This window comes from Octopus sinensis, linkage group LG30 (assembly GCF_006345805.1).
Source record: "Octopus sinensis linkage group LG30, ASM634580v1, whole genome shotgun sequence".
NCBI lineage: Eukaryota > Metazoa > Mollusca > Cephalopoda > Octopoda > Octopodidae > Octopus > Octopus sinensis.
This window is the reverse complement of record NC_043026.1, coordinates 9,047,468-9,063,866: the sequence shown is the minus strand read 5'-3', so window position 1 is coordinate 9,063,866 and position 16,399 is coordinate 9,047,468. Positions and strand designations below refer to the sequence as shown.

At 38.5% G+C, this 16,399-nt stretch overlaps 1 protein-coding gene across 1 annotated transcript in view; it reads right to left on the bottom strand.

Moving 5' to 3' along the window:
* LOC115226785 (zinc finger protein 845-like) overlaps positions 1-16,399 on the bottom strand; it is a 35,332-nt gene that overhangs the window by 3,626 nt on the left and 15,307 nt on the right. The window contains exon 2 of the mRNA XM_036515127.1: positions 12,137-12,627. Coding sequence (XP_036371020.1) covers positions 12,137-12,627 — 491 coding nt within the window. The remainder of the gene's footprint in view (positions 1-12,136; positions 12,628-16,399) is intronic.

Genomic DNA, 16,399 nt, shown 5'->3' with positions numbered 1-16,399 from the left:
AAATATCTTACAAACTACAGAATTTTCTCAATGAAGCCAACAAGAAAAGATGTTTTATGTAACACATTCTACCAGTATACGAAGTTTAAAACTTTTTAGTTACCTAGAAATTATGTTAAAAACTGCCGTTCAAACAGAAAAGATCCATAAACTTTGCCTTTCACCTTTTTCTGCTAGGGTTCAATAAAATAAATACCAGTTGACTACTCGGGTCCATGAAATCGACTGACACTTGACCCTCCCCGAAATTTCTGGTTTTCTACCAAAATCTTTAAAAAACAAAAGAAAAAAAGAAGAAAAACCAGTATTTCATACGCATGCGCACTAAGCGTATTTCCGCCTCCATTCATTCATTTTAACAAACTTGATTTCAGTCGGAATTTCTCTCAATTCACTCCCAAACACATTTATAATACATTTCTCAACCACCTGGCGCACTTCTAACAACAACACCATCCTTTTTAAGACCATTTCCGTAAGTATTAAACTATTTAATTTCTAAATACTTCCTGTCTCAGATGTCCTTTGATTCGTGCGACCTTTGGCTGCTATTTCTAGCTATGGAGGCTACCTTCTACACTTTCCATCATTTTCCCACGTTTCTTGTGTTTTCATTGTGGATAAATGCCAGAAACGGCCTCAGACTCACCGATATCTTAAATCGCAAACAGAAGCAACCAGGGGCGAAGAATAGGGTTGAAAAAAAATCATAAATGTGTTTATGAAGAGAAAAACTTCAAAAGATGGGAAAGTGAAACGAGGAGGGTTGTCTTAGGACGTGCTAGAAACAACAGCCAAATCTCCCTTAAATCACACTTTTTCCTTTGAAAATATTTACAATATTTTATGTTTTTGTTACCGAAAAGGTTTCTCCCATCGTTTTTAAGGGCAAAAATATGTTTGTTTGTTTTGTTTTTTTTTCAAGTGAAAAGTGAAGAGGCTGGTGGTAAATGAAATTTTGAAAATGCGATTTTTCAAAAAAAGTTTTTTCAGAATCGGATCCTCCATAACCAAAAAGTGGGATTCCGTAAAAAACAAAAGAAATATATATATATATATATATATATATATATATATATATATAAAATACAAAATGGGACAAGAACGCAAAACATCCAAATAGACGATACAAAAAACACGGACGGGTCATTGGAAGCCTTCTTCAGTCAAGAACCGGATCATCCTCGCAATCCATTTTACCCTAACTTATGACGGAAAAATCGGATCTTGTAAATTTTCCGAAAGTCCCCCACCCCCGGGTCGTTAGCGCAGTTTTTTTTTTTTTTTCATTTTCGTTTTCTACATAGTTACGGACAAAACCCTTTGTAACTTTCGTCCTGTGTTTTGTCCCTTTATGTTTTAATTGATTTTTGTTAGCTCTTGTGGCCATTAAACGAACGAATTATTATTATTTTGTTGTCTTTGAACGACGATAATTTCCTGAAACAGTGATTCTGTTATAATGGTTTCAATGCATTTAGGGAAGTCCATTTGCTTAGCTGATGTACTTTTTGTAGGCATTTAAACAAGAGGTCTATAATTCCCCTATTCATCAAGCAAAGTATAAACTCAACCACATTTCAAACTTCACTTTCATAAATTTCACACTATCATCATCATCATCATCATTTAGCATCCGTTTTCCATGCTAGCATGGGTTGGACGGTTCAACTGGGGTCTGGGAAGCCAGAAGGCTGCACCAGGCCCAGTCTGATCTGGCAAAGTTTCTATGGCTGGATGCCCTTCCTAACGCCAACCTCTCCGTGAGTGTAGTGGGTGCTTTTTACGTGCCAGACGGTTCTGGCAAACAGCCATGCTCGGATGGTACTTTTTACGTGATATATATATATATATATATATATATATATATATATATATATATATATATATATATATACACACACACATTTATAAATGTTGTGCAATAAGAATGTGTAACTGGAATTTAGAAATATGTTAACTTCACACAAGATTTTCTGATGTAAATCTTAATAAATTAAAAAGTTCTGTTGTTCAGGTAAATGTTTATTTCTAGAGTTTATCTTTATGGAAATGTTGAATCTGTATTTTTTTAAGTAGCCTCTATATCTTACACTGTTGTTTCTTTATTATTTCAGAATATCAGATGACATTGGCATAACTGAAGATACATTCTCATTATTTATCATCTTTTAAAGACCAAAATGGAAATATTGTACAGAACAGATATATAAGATTGTTTCTATGAATCTGTGGTGGAATTCCTCTGATATATTTACTCTGAAATGTGTTATTAGCAAACCTTTTGGACATCACTGACTGGAGTGTCTACAAGAGTCGAAATACTTGCAAACAAAGTACTAAAGAACAGAAGAAAACATATATATATATAATATAAATATATATATATATATATATATATATATTTTGTGATTTTCAAAGAAAAATAATGGAAAAGAGTGAGAAACTAAAGGATCTGACTTTTCCAGAAGAAAAAGGAAAACAAAAATTGTCACATGACTGTGATGTGTGTAAAAGGTCCTTCTCTGAAAAGGGTAACTTGAATAAGCACAAACGTCTTCATACGGTAGAGAAGCCATTTCATTGTGACATCTGTGGTAAATCATTCTCTCAAAAGGCTCACTTGAATATGCACAAGCGTATTCATACAGGGGAGAAACCATTTCACTGTAACATTTGTGGTAAATCATTCTCTCAAAATAATAACTTGACTACACACAAACGTATTCATACTGGAGAGAAGCCTTACCGTTGTGATGTCTGTGGTAAATCATTCTCTGACCGAAGTGATTTAAATTCTCACAAACATATTCATACAGGAGAGAAGCCATTTCACTGTGACATCTGTGGTAAATCATTCCATCACAGGAATAACTTGACTATACACAAACGTATTCATACTGGTGAAAAGCCTTATCACTGTGTTATCTGTGGTACACCATTCTCTGATAGAAGTGCTTTAAATTATCACAAACGTGTTCATACAGGGGAGAAGCCACATCAGTGTAACATTTGTGGTAAACCATTCTCTCAGAAAAATGACTTGACAAGACACAAACGTCTTCATACAGGAGAGAAGCCTTATCACTGTGATGTCTGTGGTACATCATTCTCTCACCAAAGCATTTTAAAATCTCACATACGTCTTCATACAGGAGAGAAACCGTACTCCTGTAATATCTGTGGTTATTCATTCTCTCAAAGGAGTGCTTTAACTTCTCACAAACGAATTCATACAGGTGAGATCCCATGTTCCTGTGACGTCTGTGGTAAATCATTCTCTCGCAACAGTGCTTTAACTTCTCATAAACGTATTCATACAGGAGAGAAGCCATTTCACTGTGATATTTGTGGCAAATCTTTCTCTACCAGTAGGAAGTTAACTATTCATAAACGTATTCATACAGGAGAGACACCATTTCACTGTGAAATCTGTGGTAAATCATTCACTCAAAGTGGGTGTTTAACTGCTCACAAACGTATTCATACAGGAGAGACACCATTTCACTGTGAAATCTGTGGTAAATCATTCTCTTAAAGTCGGTATTTAACTGCTCACAAACGTATTCATACAGGAGAGAAGCCCTATCACTGTGATGTCTGTGGTAAATCATTCTCTCAAAGTGGGTACTTAACTATTCACAAACGTTTCCATACAGGAGAGAAGCCATATCAGTGCAACATCTGTGGCAAATCTTTCTCTGCCGGTTGTAACTTAACTAATCACAGACGTATTCATACAGGAGAAACACCATATTCTTGTGACATTTGTGGTAAATCATTCTCTCAAAGTGGCCACTTAGTTTCTCACAAATGTTTCCATAGGGGAGAGAAGCCATATCACTCTAATGTCTGTGGTACATCATTCTATGTCCAAAGTGTTTTAAAATCTCACAAACGTGTTCATACAGGAGAGAAGCCATTTCACTGTGACATTTGTGGTAAATCATTCTTTCAAAAAGGTAGCTTGACTACACATAAACGTATTCATACTGGAGAGAAGCCATATTCTTGTGATATCTGTGGAAGGTCATTCACTCAACATGGCAACTTAACTTCTCACAAACGTGTTCATCAGGGGAAGAAGCAATCCCACTGATATTTGTGCTAAATCATAATCTGTAAGGGGTGACTGAACCCTTTACCATGCAGATTATTCTGTCGAATGTGAGGGTTATTTATTCCCATTATTTTCAATTTGTCATACATTCACCCACAGCTTTCAAGTTTTGATGATATGATTGTGTATTTTCACAATGACATTGTAGGGTAGGTGTAAGAAGCCGACTCTAACTACCTTGATCATAAAATAGGTAGAATATTTGGGCCAGATATGGCTGGTTTAAATTCTAAAGAGTGGACACTAGATGTACCAACACTTCTTACTTCTCACAAGGACCATAAGGGGCCATTATTGACTGCCATTGAAAATATTTCATCATCATCATCTAACGTCCGCTTTACATGCTAGCATGGGTTGGACGGTTCAACTGGGGTCTGGGAAGCCAGTTGGCTGCACCAGGCCCTCTGATCTGGCAGTGTTTCTACAGCTTGATGCCCTTCCTAATGCCAACCACTCTGTGAGTGTAGTGGGTGCTTTTTACGTGCCACCTGCACAGGTGCCACACGAGGCTGGCAAACGGCCACGATCGGATATTTTAAATACAGTCCTGCCCTGTCTCACTGTAGCATTGCTCTCCGCTAGTCCTGACCTGTCTGTTCCACCCCCATTCCCTGTCTTACTGTATTATTGCTATTGGCTTGCCCTCAACCTATGTGTTCCACCCACATGTAACAAGAAAACTTTTTACACACCCTACCCCCAACAAACCAATCTACATCTCTTCTTCACATTCCTTCCATAGACTATGCCTACCTCTCACTCCCCCAATCCTTCCCTCATGGTGCTGTTCCTCTCTATCATTGCTCTGCGGTCGCCCCCTGACCCTTTATAATACCCAGGTTGTCATCACTCAACACACCCTACACTCTAATCATGCTTCCTTTGCAGTATCCTATTCCTTTACTACCCACCAGGGGCTAAACACAGAGGAGACAAACAAGGACAGACAAAGGGATTAAGTCGATTACATCGACTCCAGTGCGTAACTGGTACTTATTTAATCGACCCCGTAAGGATGAAAAGCAAAGTCGACCTCGGCGGAATTTGAACTCAGAATGTAATGGCAGACGAAATACCTATTTCTTTACTACCTACAAGGGGCTAAACACAGAGGGGACAAACGGATCAAATCGATTACATCGACCCCAGTGCGTAACTGGTACTTATTTAATCGACCCCAAAAGGATGTAAGGCAAAGTCGAACTCGGCGGAATTTGAACTCAGAGCCTAACGTTTCTGCCAGCTCGCCACCTATGCAGTATCCTGTCCCTTATATTATGACGTTTGAACCTGAAGGGTATGGCCTGGCACTTGGCACCATCTATATCTCTTTCTTCCTTTACTCAACCATCCCCATTTATGTTCTGATCCCCCCCCCTAGTGAATACGCCCATCATTTTGCCACTATCTCCATCGTGTTGTCTCCCACCCTCTATCTCCTTCTCCTGCATTTCCCTCAGGCTGTGTAACCATGTATCTCCTTTGTGCCAGCACACCCGTTTCTGTCTTCATTCCTGATCTCTCTCTCTCTCTGGCCTGGTAAACTTGTACTTCCTCTACAGCCACGGACAGATCACAACAACTGATGCTGCCCAAAACACAGAACCAAACCATGAACATGCTACAGAATTTCAACTATGATACAACTCCCACTGTTCCAGTTAGAGTTCGTTAAAACTTGCCAAACCTGTTACTTCACAATATGTAAGACATTTGCCATGTATTTTTATAAGGGGTTGTAATAAATAATAGTTGCATTGAATTTACCTGGTTCTTCTTGTCATTCTTTTGTATTCGGTAACTCCAGGCAGACAGACTAGACCAGTGAATGCATAACCAACACACAGCTACATCAAGATGAACCAGCCACAGTTGACTCACAACCAATGCTACAGAATTTCAACTTCCACTGTTCCAAATAGAGTTCATTAAAATTTGTGACGGTTCAACTGGGGTCTGGGAAGTCAGAAGGCTGCACCAGGCCCAGTCTGATCTGACAAAGTTTCTACGGCTGGATACCCTTCCTAATGCCAACCACTCCGTTAGTGTAGTGGGTGCTTTTACGTGCCACCAGCACGGAGGCCAGACGAGGCTGGCAATGGCTACAATCGGATGGTGCTTTTTACGTGCAACCTGCACAGAGGACAGACGGGCTGCGCTGGCAGCAGCCACGTTTGGATGGTTCCTTTGTGTGTGTATATGTCTATAAACTACTCGTAGTAATACCTGTCATTAATTGGGTAATTGCTTTTATTCATTCTTGAGAGCCCCATTCAGAGTATTATTATATGTATAGTTTACCCCTCCTGTATGTGTGTATTTTATAAGAGAAAAATGAAATAACTGAAGTAGGAAAAAGACCAGTTTCATACACAGGCTTCTGTTTTATTTATCAAAACACTAATGGCAATTATATACTCTTTACTCGTTTCAGTCATTTGACTGCGGCCATGCAGGAGCACCGCCTTTAGTCGAGCAAATCAACCCCGGGACTTATTCTTTGTAAGCTCAGTACTTATTCTATCGGTCTCTTTTTGCTGAACCTCTAAGTAACGGAGACGTAAACACACCAGCATCGGTTGTCAAGCAATGCTAAGGGGACAAACACACACATATATATATATGACGGGCTTCTTTCAGTTTCTGTCTACCAAATCCACTGACAAGGCTTTGGTCGGCCCGAGGCTATAGTAGAAGACACTTGCCCAAGATGCCACGCAGTGGGACTGAACCCGGAACCATGTGGTTGGTAAGCAAGCTACTTACCACACAGACACTCCTACGCCTATAATACACTTTATTTAAATAATTTATTCTTTCTTGAATGTAGTGATAGTAATGGCAAATTCATTTATTGAAGTATTCATGTTGCATTAAGAGTGAATATTTCTTTATAAACAATGTTTATTTGTTTTATTTCATGGTACCCACGTCGCCTTACTTGCTAACCAACCACATGGTTCCGGGTTCAGTCCCACTGCGTGGCACCTTGGGCAGGTGTCTTCTACTATAGCCCTGGGCCAACCAAAGCCTTGTGAGTTGATTTGGTAGACGGAAACTGAAAGAAGCTCGTCGTATATATGTATGTGTGTGCATGTCTGTGTTTGTCCCCCTAGCATTGCTTGATAACCAATGATGGTGTGTTTATATCCCCGTCACTTAGCAGTTCAGCAAAAAGAGACCGATAGAATAAGTACTGGGCTTACAAAGAATAAGTCCCGCAGTACATTTTCTCGAGTAAAGGCGGTGCTCCAGCATGGCCACAGTCAAATGACTGAAACAAGTAAAAGAGAGAGAGAGAGAGAGAGCATCATTTTGTCGGTCTTTGGGTTTTGAGTTCGAATCCCAGCATACTTACACATGAATGTCCTGCCCTACTGTATTTCTTCACAACTTCCATAAAAATTGATATTTTTTAATGTAATTTTCTACGAATATGATTCAGATGGAGATGGTATAGATTCTGATTATCTCAGAATGTGTTTATACAAAAAAATTTTCCGAGGGTCGGAGTAAAGAAATTTGCAAGATATAAATAAGTTGGCCATGTTGCATCTTAGTTTTCAGCAAAAACATATTTCTGAATGAAATTTTCTTTGAATATCCTCCAGATGATGTAGATTGTATCACGAAACTTAATTCTCAGGGTTGCCAAATGCAAACTATCAAAATAGTGATTTAACTTCCGTGCTGGTGACACGTAAAATGCACCAGTCTGATCGTGGCTGTTGCCAGCCTCGCCTGGCCCCCATGGCAGTGGCATGTAAAAAGCACCATCCGATCGTGGTCGTTTGCCAGCCTCCCCTGGCACCTGTGCCGGTGACACGTAAAAAGCACCATCCAATCGTGGCCGTTTGCCAGCCTCGCCTGGTTCCCTTGCCAGTGGCACGTAAAAAGCACCATCCGATCGTGGTTGTTTGCCAGCCTCGCCTGGTTCCCTTGCCAGTGGCACGTAAAAAGCACCATCCGATCGTGGTCGTTTGCCAGCCTCGCCTGGTTCCCTTGCCAGTGGCACGTAAAAAGCACCATCCAATCGTGGCCGTTTGCCAGCCTCACCTGGCACCTGTGCCGGTGACACGTAAAAAGCACCATCCAATCATGGCCGTCTGCCAGCCTCGCCTGGCACCTGTGCCGGTGACACGTAAAAAGCACCCACTACACTCACGGAGCAGTTGGCGTTAGGAAGGGCATCCAGCTGTAGAAACACTGCCAGAAACATAGCAAGAGAGATAGATTGTGACATCACAGACTTGGCTGCATTTGTGAATGAACATGAAGCAAAACTTCTTCCAGAATAACGTTGTGCATACAATAAAATAATTTCGTGAGTCAGAGAAAAAGAGGAGGAATTTTCCTTCTTGATGCTGCTGCTGGCACAGGTAAAACATTTGCAACATTGCTTCTCTCCAAGGTTAAGGCAGCAAAAAAGAATTGCAGTTGCTGTAGCATTGTCTGGCATTGATGCCACCATTCTCCCAGGAGGGCAAACTACTCATTCTGCTTTTAAATTACTGCTAAACCCAGTTCCCAACGACAGACCAATTTGGAACATAAGCAAAGGTTCAGGCTCAGCACAAGTGTTGCACCAATGCCACCTGATCATGTGGGATGAATGCACCGTGTCACATGGAGGTGCAATGGCAGATCTTTATAAGACCTTACAGGACATAAGAGGCAACAATAACTCTACGGGAAGGATTTACATTATTTTCATCGGGAGACTTCAGACAGACATTACCAGTCATTCTGAGACAAACAAGATCTGATGAAATAAAAGCATGCTTTAAGTCTTCACACCTATGGAATAAAGTACAGAAATTCTCCTTCAATTACTAACGTGTGGGCTTTATTAGACGGGGACCAATGTGCAGAACAGTTTTCTCCTCCAATAAGAAAATGGTAAAGTACCATTTGATAGGAATGGTGAGCTCAATTTGGCTCATATTGCTATCGTGGGGAATTCCCCAGCTGAATTGAAGAACAGGGTATTTCCAGACTTAAGTAATAATTATAATTCATAGAAATGGTTGAGTGAAAGGACAATTCTTACTCTCCAAAACGAGACAGTAGCAAGGATTAACCATGAATTCATGAATAAGATTCCAACAGTCTTTAAGGAGTACGAATCAGTTGATTCAGTCCTTGATGGAAATCAAGCTGTCCATTACCCAACAGAATTCCTTAATTCTCTTGAACCACCTGGAACTCCTCCACGTAAACTTTTTCTGAAGGTAGGAGTCCCCAAAATACTGCTGACAAATTGAGATCCTCCTAAATTACGCAATGGGACAAGGTTGATTGTGAAGACATTATCACCCAATTTGATGGGAGCTACCATCATCACTGGATGTACTTCTGGGGAAGAGGTTTTCACTCCAAGAATTCCAATCAAATCAACAGACATGTCCTTTCAGTTCAAACGAACACAACTCCCAGTGTGACCTTGCTTTGCAATGTCTAATTAATAAAGCTCAAGATCAGACTTTGGAATCTACTGGCTTGCACTTAACTGAGCCTTGCTTTTCTCATGGTCAACTTTATGTTGGTGGGACCAGGGCTAGCAGTTTGCAGGACTCATTTGTTTATGCTCCGAACCAGAAAACACAGAAGGTTTACCCAGGAGCTCTTACATAATTTCCTTCAACATGTTATAAAATTTATCTCCTTTCGTAAAAGCGGTAAATTTTGTATTTCCCTTTTTTTTATTTTTATCATTTTATTTTATTTTTTATATTATGAATTCAGAATTGATTTCCCAATTGAAAAAATAAATTGAATTTAGAATAAATTTCTATACAACATATTTTGCTTATTTCTTACAATATATGACAAGCAATATCATTCCCGGGCAACACCAGGTGTCTCTACCAGTGTATATATTATATGTGTGTGTTAGCTACTATACACATTTTTTTCTCTCCTTGTTTTTTTCTGTGTATCTTTCTGTAGAGGAGCGTAGGCTCGAAATGTAAAAGACTTTTTCAATTCCTGAGCGTTATACTAATACATCTGTTTGTTTTGTACACCACCTGTCTTCGTCTTTTGTTTATTTTCGTAAACTTTCCCTTTATATATATATATATATATATACTTTATTTAAAAGCAGTGGAAATATAACAAAAGCTGTTACTCGGAGTTTCACGTTCCCATTCATCGGACAGGTTTGTTAAAATAGAACCTATTTAACAAAACTATCCGACGAACGGGAACGTGAAACTCCGAGTAACAGCTTTTGTTATATTTCTGCTGCTTTTAAATAAAGCATATTACTCTACCCCTGGTATTTGAGTACTCTTTTTTCCACCTTGTTTCACATTTATGTGCTTACTCCGGTAATAGGCTTCTTTCAGTCTCCATCTTCCAAATCCACGCACAAGGCTTTGGTTGGCCCGAGGCTACAGTAGAAGACACCTGCCCAAGGTGCCATGCAGTGGGACTGAACCCGGAACCATGTGGTTCGTAAGCAAGCTACTTACCACACAGCCAATTTAAAATAAACTGGATTGAATAACGATTTTCAAAGGGGGTCAAAAATGGCCCCCTATGGTCCTTGTAAGAAATATTGGTACTTCTAGTGTTACTAGCCATATCTGGCCCAAATATTCTACCTATTTTATGTTCAATCTAGCCAGATTCAGCCTCTCACACCTACCCTACAATGTCATTCTGAAAATGAACAACCAGGAGTGGCTGTGTGGTAAGTAGCTTGCTTACCAGCCATATGGTTCTGGGTTCAGTCCCACTGCGTGGAACCTTGGGCAAGTGCCTTCTACTATAGCCTCGGGCCGACCAATGCCTTGTGAGTGGATTTGGTAGACGGAAACTGAAAGAAGTCCATCATATATATGTATATATGTATGTCTGTGTTTATGTGTCTGTGTTTGTCCCCCTAGCATTGCTTGACAACCGATGCTGGTGTGCTTATGTCCCCGTCACTTAGCAGTTCGGCAAAAGACACCGATAGAATAAGTACTGGGCTTACAAAAGAATAAGTCCCAGGGTCGAGTTGCTCGATTAAAGGTGGTGCTCCAGCATGGCCACAGTCAAATGACTGAAACAAGGAAAGGAGAAAGGAGAAAGAGAACCACATTGACAAAATTTGAAAGCTTTGAGATAATATGTAATAAACTGACAATGTTGTAAAGAAATAAGCGTCACATTTGACAGGATAATCTGCATGGTAAAGGCTTAAGTCACCAGTTATACAGAATAATTTATCACAAATATTAATGGGATTGCTTCTTTACAGTATGAACATGTTTATGAGCAGCTAAGTTGCTACTTTGAGAGAAAGATTTACCACAGATGTCGCAGTGATATGGTTTCTCTCCTGTATGAATACGTTTGTGAGAAGCTAAGTTGCTACCTTGAGAGAATGATTTACCACAGATATCACAATAATATGGTGTCTCTCCTGTATGAATACGTCTGTGTTGAGTTAGGTTACTGCTGGCAGAGAAAGATTTGTTACAGACATCACACTGATATGGCTTCTCGCTTGTATGAATACGCTTGTGACTTTTTAAAGTACTACTTACAGAAAATGACAGACCACAAATATCACAGTGATATGGTGTCTCTCCTGTATGAATACGTTATGGGTAATTAGGTTACTACTGGCAGAGAAAGATTTGTTACAGATGCCACAGTGATATGGTGTCTCTCCTGTATGGAAACGTTTGTGAGAAACTAAGTGGCCACTTTGAAAGAATGATTTGCCACAGATCTCACAGCGATATGGTGTCTCTCCTGTATGAATACGTTTGTGATTTGTTAGGCTACTATTTACAGAGAATGATTTGTTACAGATGTTGCATTGATAGGGCTTCTCTCCTGTATGAATACGTTTATGAGTATTTAAAGCGCTGTTGTCAGAAAATGATTTACCACAGATGTTACAATGAAATGGCTTCTCCCCAGTATGAATACGCTTGTGTGTGGTGAAGTTACTGGCTGAAGAACATGATTTGCCACAGACACCACAAAGATATGGCTTCTCCCCTGTATGGATATGTTTGTGAGAATTTAAAGTACTTCGGTCAGAGAATGATGTACCACAGATTTCACACCGAAATGGCTTCTCCCGGGTATGAATACGTTTGTGACGATTTAAAACACTTCGATCAGAGAATGATTTACCACAGATATCACATTGATAAGGCTTCTCCCCTGTATGAATACGTTTGTGTGTAGTCAAGTTACTACTCTGAAAGAATGATTTACCACAAATGTCACAATCAAATGACTTCTCTCCTGTATGAATGCGTTTGTGAGAAGTTAAAGCACTGTTTTCAGAAAATGATTTACCACAGATTTCACAGTGAAATGGCTTTTCACCTGTATGAATGCGCTTGTGCCTATTCAAGCTGCCCTTTTGAAAGAAGGACTTCTTACAAACATCACAGTCATGTGACAATTTTCCTCTTCCATTTTCTCTGTCTTCTGGAAAAATCAGTTCCTTTAGTTTCTCACACTTTTCCATAATTTTTCTTCGAAAATCCCGTTAAATATATGTTTTCTTCTTTTTCCTTCTGTAGTCTTTTGTTTGCAAGTATTTCGACTGCTGTATTTCAATCAAGTGTTACCTTTAACCCCAAACTCGTTAGTAAAATAATCCAAGTTTAATTTGCAACCAGACTCATCTTGTAGACACTCCATCCAGTGATGTCCAGAAGGTTTGCTAATAACGCATTTCAGAGTAAATATATCAGAGGAATTCCGCCACAGATTTATAGAAACAATCTTATATATCTGTTCTGTACAATATTTCCATTTTGGTCTTTAAAAAGGTGATAAATAATGAGAATGTATCTACAGTTATGCCAATGTCATCTGATATTCTGAAATAATAAAGAAACAACAGTGTAAGATATAGAGGCTACTTAAAAAAATACAGATTCAACATTTCCATGAAGATAAATTCTAGAAATAAACATTTAACTGAACAACAGAACTTTTTAATTTATTAAAATTTACATCAGAAAATCTTGTGTGAAGCCACCATACATATATATATATATATACACACACATGCATATATATTCTTTACTTTTTCAGGCAATTAAATCAACCCAGGACTTATTTTTTGAGCCTAGTACTTATTCTATCAGTCTCTTTTGCCAAACCACTAAGTTACAAGGACATTAACACACAGCAAGTGTTGATGGGGGAAGAAACACACATTATTTATTCATATATATATATATATATATATATATATATATATATATATATATATATATATATCCATTCTTGTTGCTTCTTTCTCGCTTATAATCACCCCACATTACTGTATTGTTAAATCAGTATAGTTTTTTTTGGTGCATCTAAGTTAGGTACCATATTCAAGTAAATTTTTAAATTAACTTGAATCTTTATTGCTCTTTGTATATATATATATATATATATATATATATATATAAAACTGTAGTTGTGTGAGTGTCTGTCCCCTTCGATTTAGATTCCTAACTCCTTCCACATTTTGCGGTGCAGTTTAACCAAATTCGGGTATCTTATAGTCGTGATTCATATCGAGCCCGTCTGACTATTAGCGCGCGTCAACGATGAGTCTACGATTTTAAAAATAATTTAACATCATTTTTTATTCCATTTTAATGCATAAAATGCATCGTGTGTCGATGGCGGCGGAGTTGGCGTCCACGCTCACAGCTGCACCTGTTTGCTTCTCCCCCTTCCCTCCCTCGTGAAGCTGTGGGGAAGGGAGTGTAAAGAAATCAACGTCGTAATGCGTTGTGAAGGAAACCAGCGTTCTTTTAGAACAACGACTTCATGGCTTGAAGACACCAAAACAAAAATGGCTAAGAAAGCCCGAATTTATAAGGGAAGTAACTCTCTAAAAATGCTTATATAGTTATTTCCCTTACAAACCCGAGCAACGCCGGGCGATACTGCTAGTCTTTATATATAAAAGTGAAGTTGTGTGTCTGTCTCCTATGATTTAGATTCCTAACTACTCCCACATTTTGCGGTGCAGTGTAACCAAAAGCGGGTAGCTTATAGTCGTGATTCATATCGAGCCCTTCTGGGTATTAGCGCGCGTCTACGATGAGTCTACGATTAAAAAAAAATTTACCATCATTCTTTCCCATTTTTAACGCATTTTTTTTGCTATTATATAAGGGAAGTAACTCTCTAAAACTGCTTATATAGTTATTTCCCTTAGAAACTCGAGCAACGCCGAGCGATACTGCTAGTGTATATATACATATATATATATATATATATATATATATATATATATATATATATACATACAGACACACACACACACACACACACAAATGTATATTGGCTACCTTCAAATGCATTCACAAGAAAATACTTGCCTAAGGTGGAATACAGTGGGACTGAACCTAGAGTTATCTCTTTCTCTCTGTATCAATGTAGATATATATTTAATATTTAAAGGTCACAATACATGTATTGAAGCGCTACTAACAGCTCCATATGCTTTAGAAAACTGAAACATATTCTTCAGGCATAAACCATGTATCATAACAAACTAAAGGAATTGAATAAGAGAAGAAACGGGAAAATCTGTGGAGGGAGCATACAGAAAATGCAGGCAGTAAACAATGGAAATTGAAAAACAGAAACCAAAATGTAAAAAGGTAAAAGAGCTATCCTCCTTAAACGATAAGGATGGGAAAATGTCAAGTGAGTCAGGAATAGGCAGAATTTTCCAATTCTTCAAAATATATTTATACATATGCTTGCGATCACTGAAAATTTCTGACCTGGAGTTCAATAGAGGGGTACAGATCGTAGAGCTTAACAGAATCTGTGCCCTTTAAGGCGGCGAGCTGGCAGAAACGTTAGCACGCCGGGCAAAATGCTTAGCGGTACTTTGTCTGCCGTTACGTTCTGAGTTCAAATTCCGCCAAGGTCAACTTTGCCTTTCATCCTTTCGGGGTGGATAAATTAAGTACCAGTTATACACTGGGGGTCGATGTAATCAACTTAATCCCTTTGTCTGTCCTTGTTTGTCCCCTCTATGTTTAGCTCCTTGTGGGCAATAAAGAAATAAGAATCGGTGCCCTTTCAGCTGAACAATGTCTACAATTATGCAATCCCTTCACATAAGGTAGGGATTTCTCGATTACTTTCCATTTAATCACATGCAATGTTTCGTTATCTTTCAGGGTCCATATGAAGTTCGTCAACTTTATTTTTGTCCCTATGTGATTGGAAGAGCGATTTTTAAATTCTCCTCCACGTAATCCAACAGAGGCCTTCTTATTAGTTGTATTATTATTTAGGGTTGCAGTAACGTCTGTCTTATATACGATAGATTTAGTCATACATCTTTGGTCAAGTGGACAGGATACTGGGTTGCAACTGGATTCAGGCTTCTTGGTATTGAGCACTGGTACTGATACTCTTCATATTGGGGGCAGATATGACAATTTCGTAGAACCCCTATTTTCTCTATCTGTAGAAAAAACGGCCGTTGAAGAGAATATCTTACAAACATGTTACAAACTCTAGAATTTTCTCAATGAAGCCAAGAGGAAAAGATGTTTTATGTAACACATTCTACCAGTATACGAAGTTTAAAAGTTTTTAGTTACCTAGAAATTATGTTAAAAACTGCCGTTCAAACAAAAGATCCCCAATCTGTTTCTTAAACGGGGGACATATTCATACGGCACAGAATATTTTTTTACCTCAATAGACGTGAGTGATTGGTTAAAATTGCCGAAATGCAAGAAATTAAAGACGAAATATCTTACAAACTACAGAATTTTCTCAATGAAGCCAACAGGAAAAGATGTTTTATGTAACACATTCTACCAGTATACGAAGTTTAAAACTTTTTAGTTACCTAGAAATTATGTTAAAAACTGCCGTTCAAACAAAAGATCCCCAATCTGTTTCTTAAACGGGGGACATATTCATACGGCACAGAATATTTTTTTACCTCAATAGACGTGAGTGATTGGTTAAAATTGCCGAAATGCAAGAAATTAAAGACGAAATATCTTACAAACTACAGAATTTTCTCAATGAAGCCAACAGGAAAAGATGTTTTATGTAACACATTCTACCAGTATACGAAGTTTAAAACTTTTTAGTTACCTAGAAATTATGTTAAAAACTGCCGTTCAAACAGAAAAGATCCATTAAACTTTGCCTTTCACATTTTTCTGCTGGGGTTCAATAAAATAAATACCAGTTGACTACTCGGGTCCATGAAATCGACTGACACTTGACCCTCCCCGAAATTTCTGGTTTTCTACCAAAATCTTTAAAAAA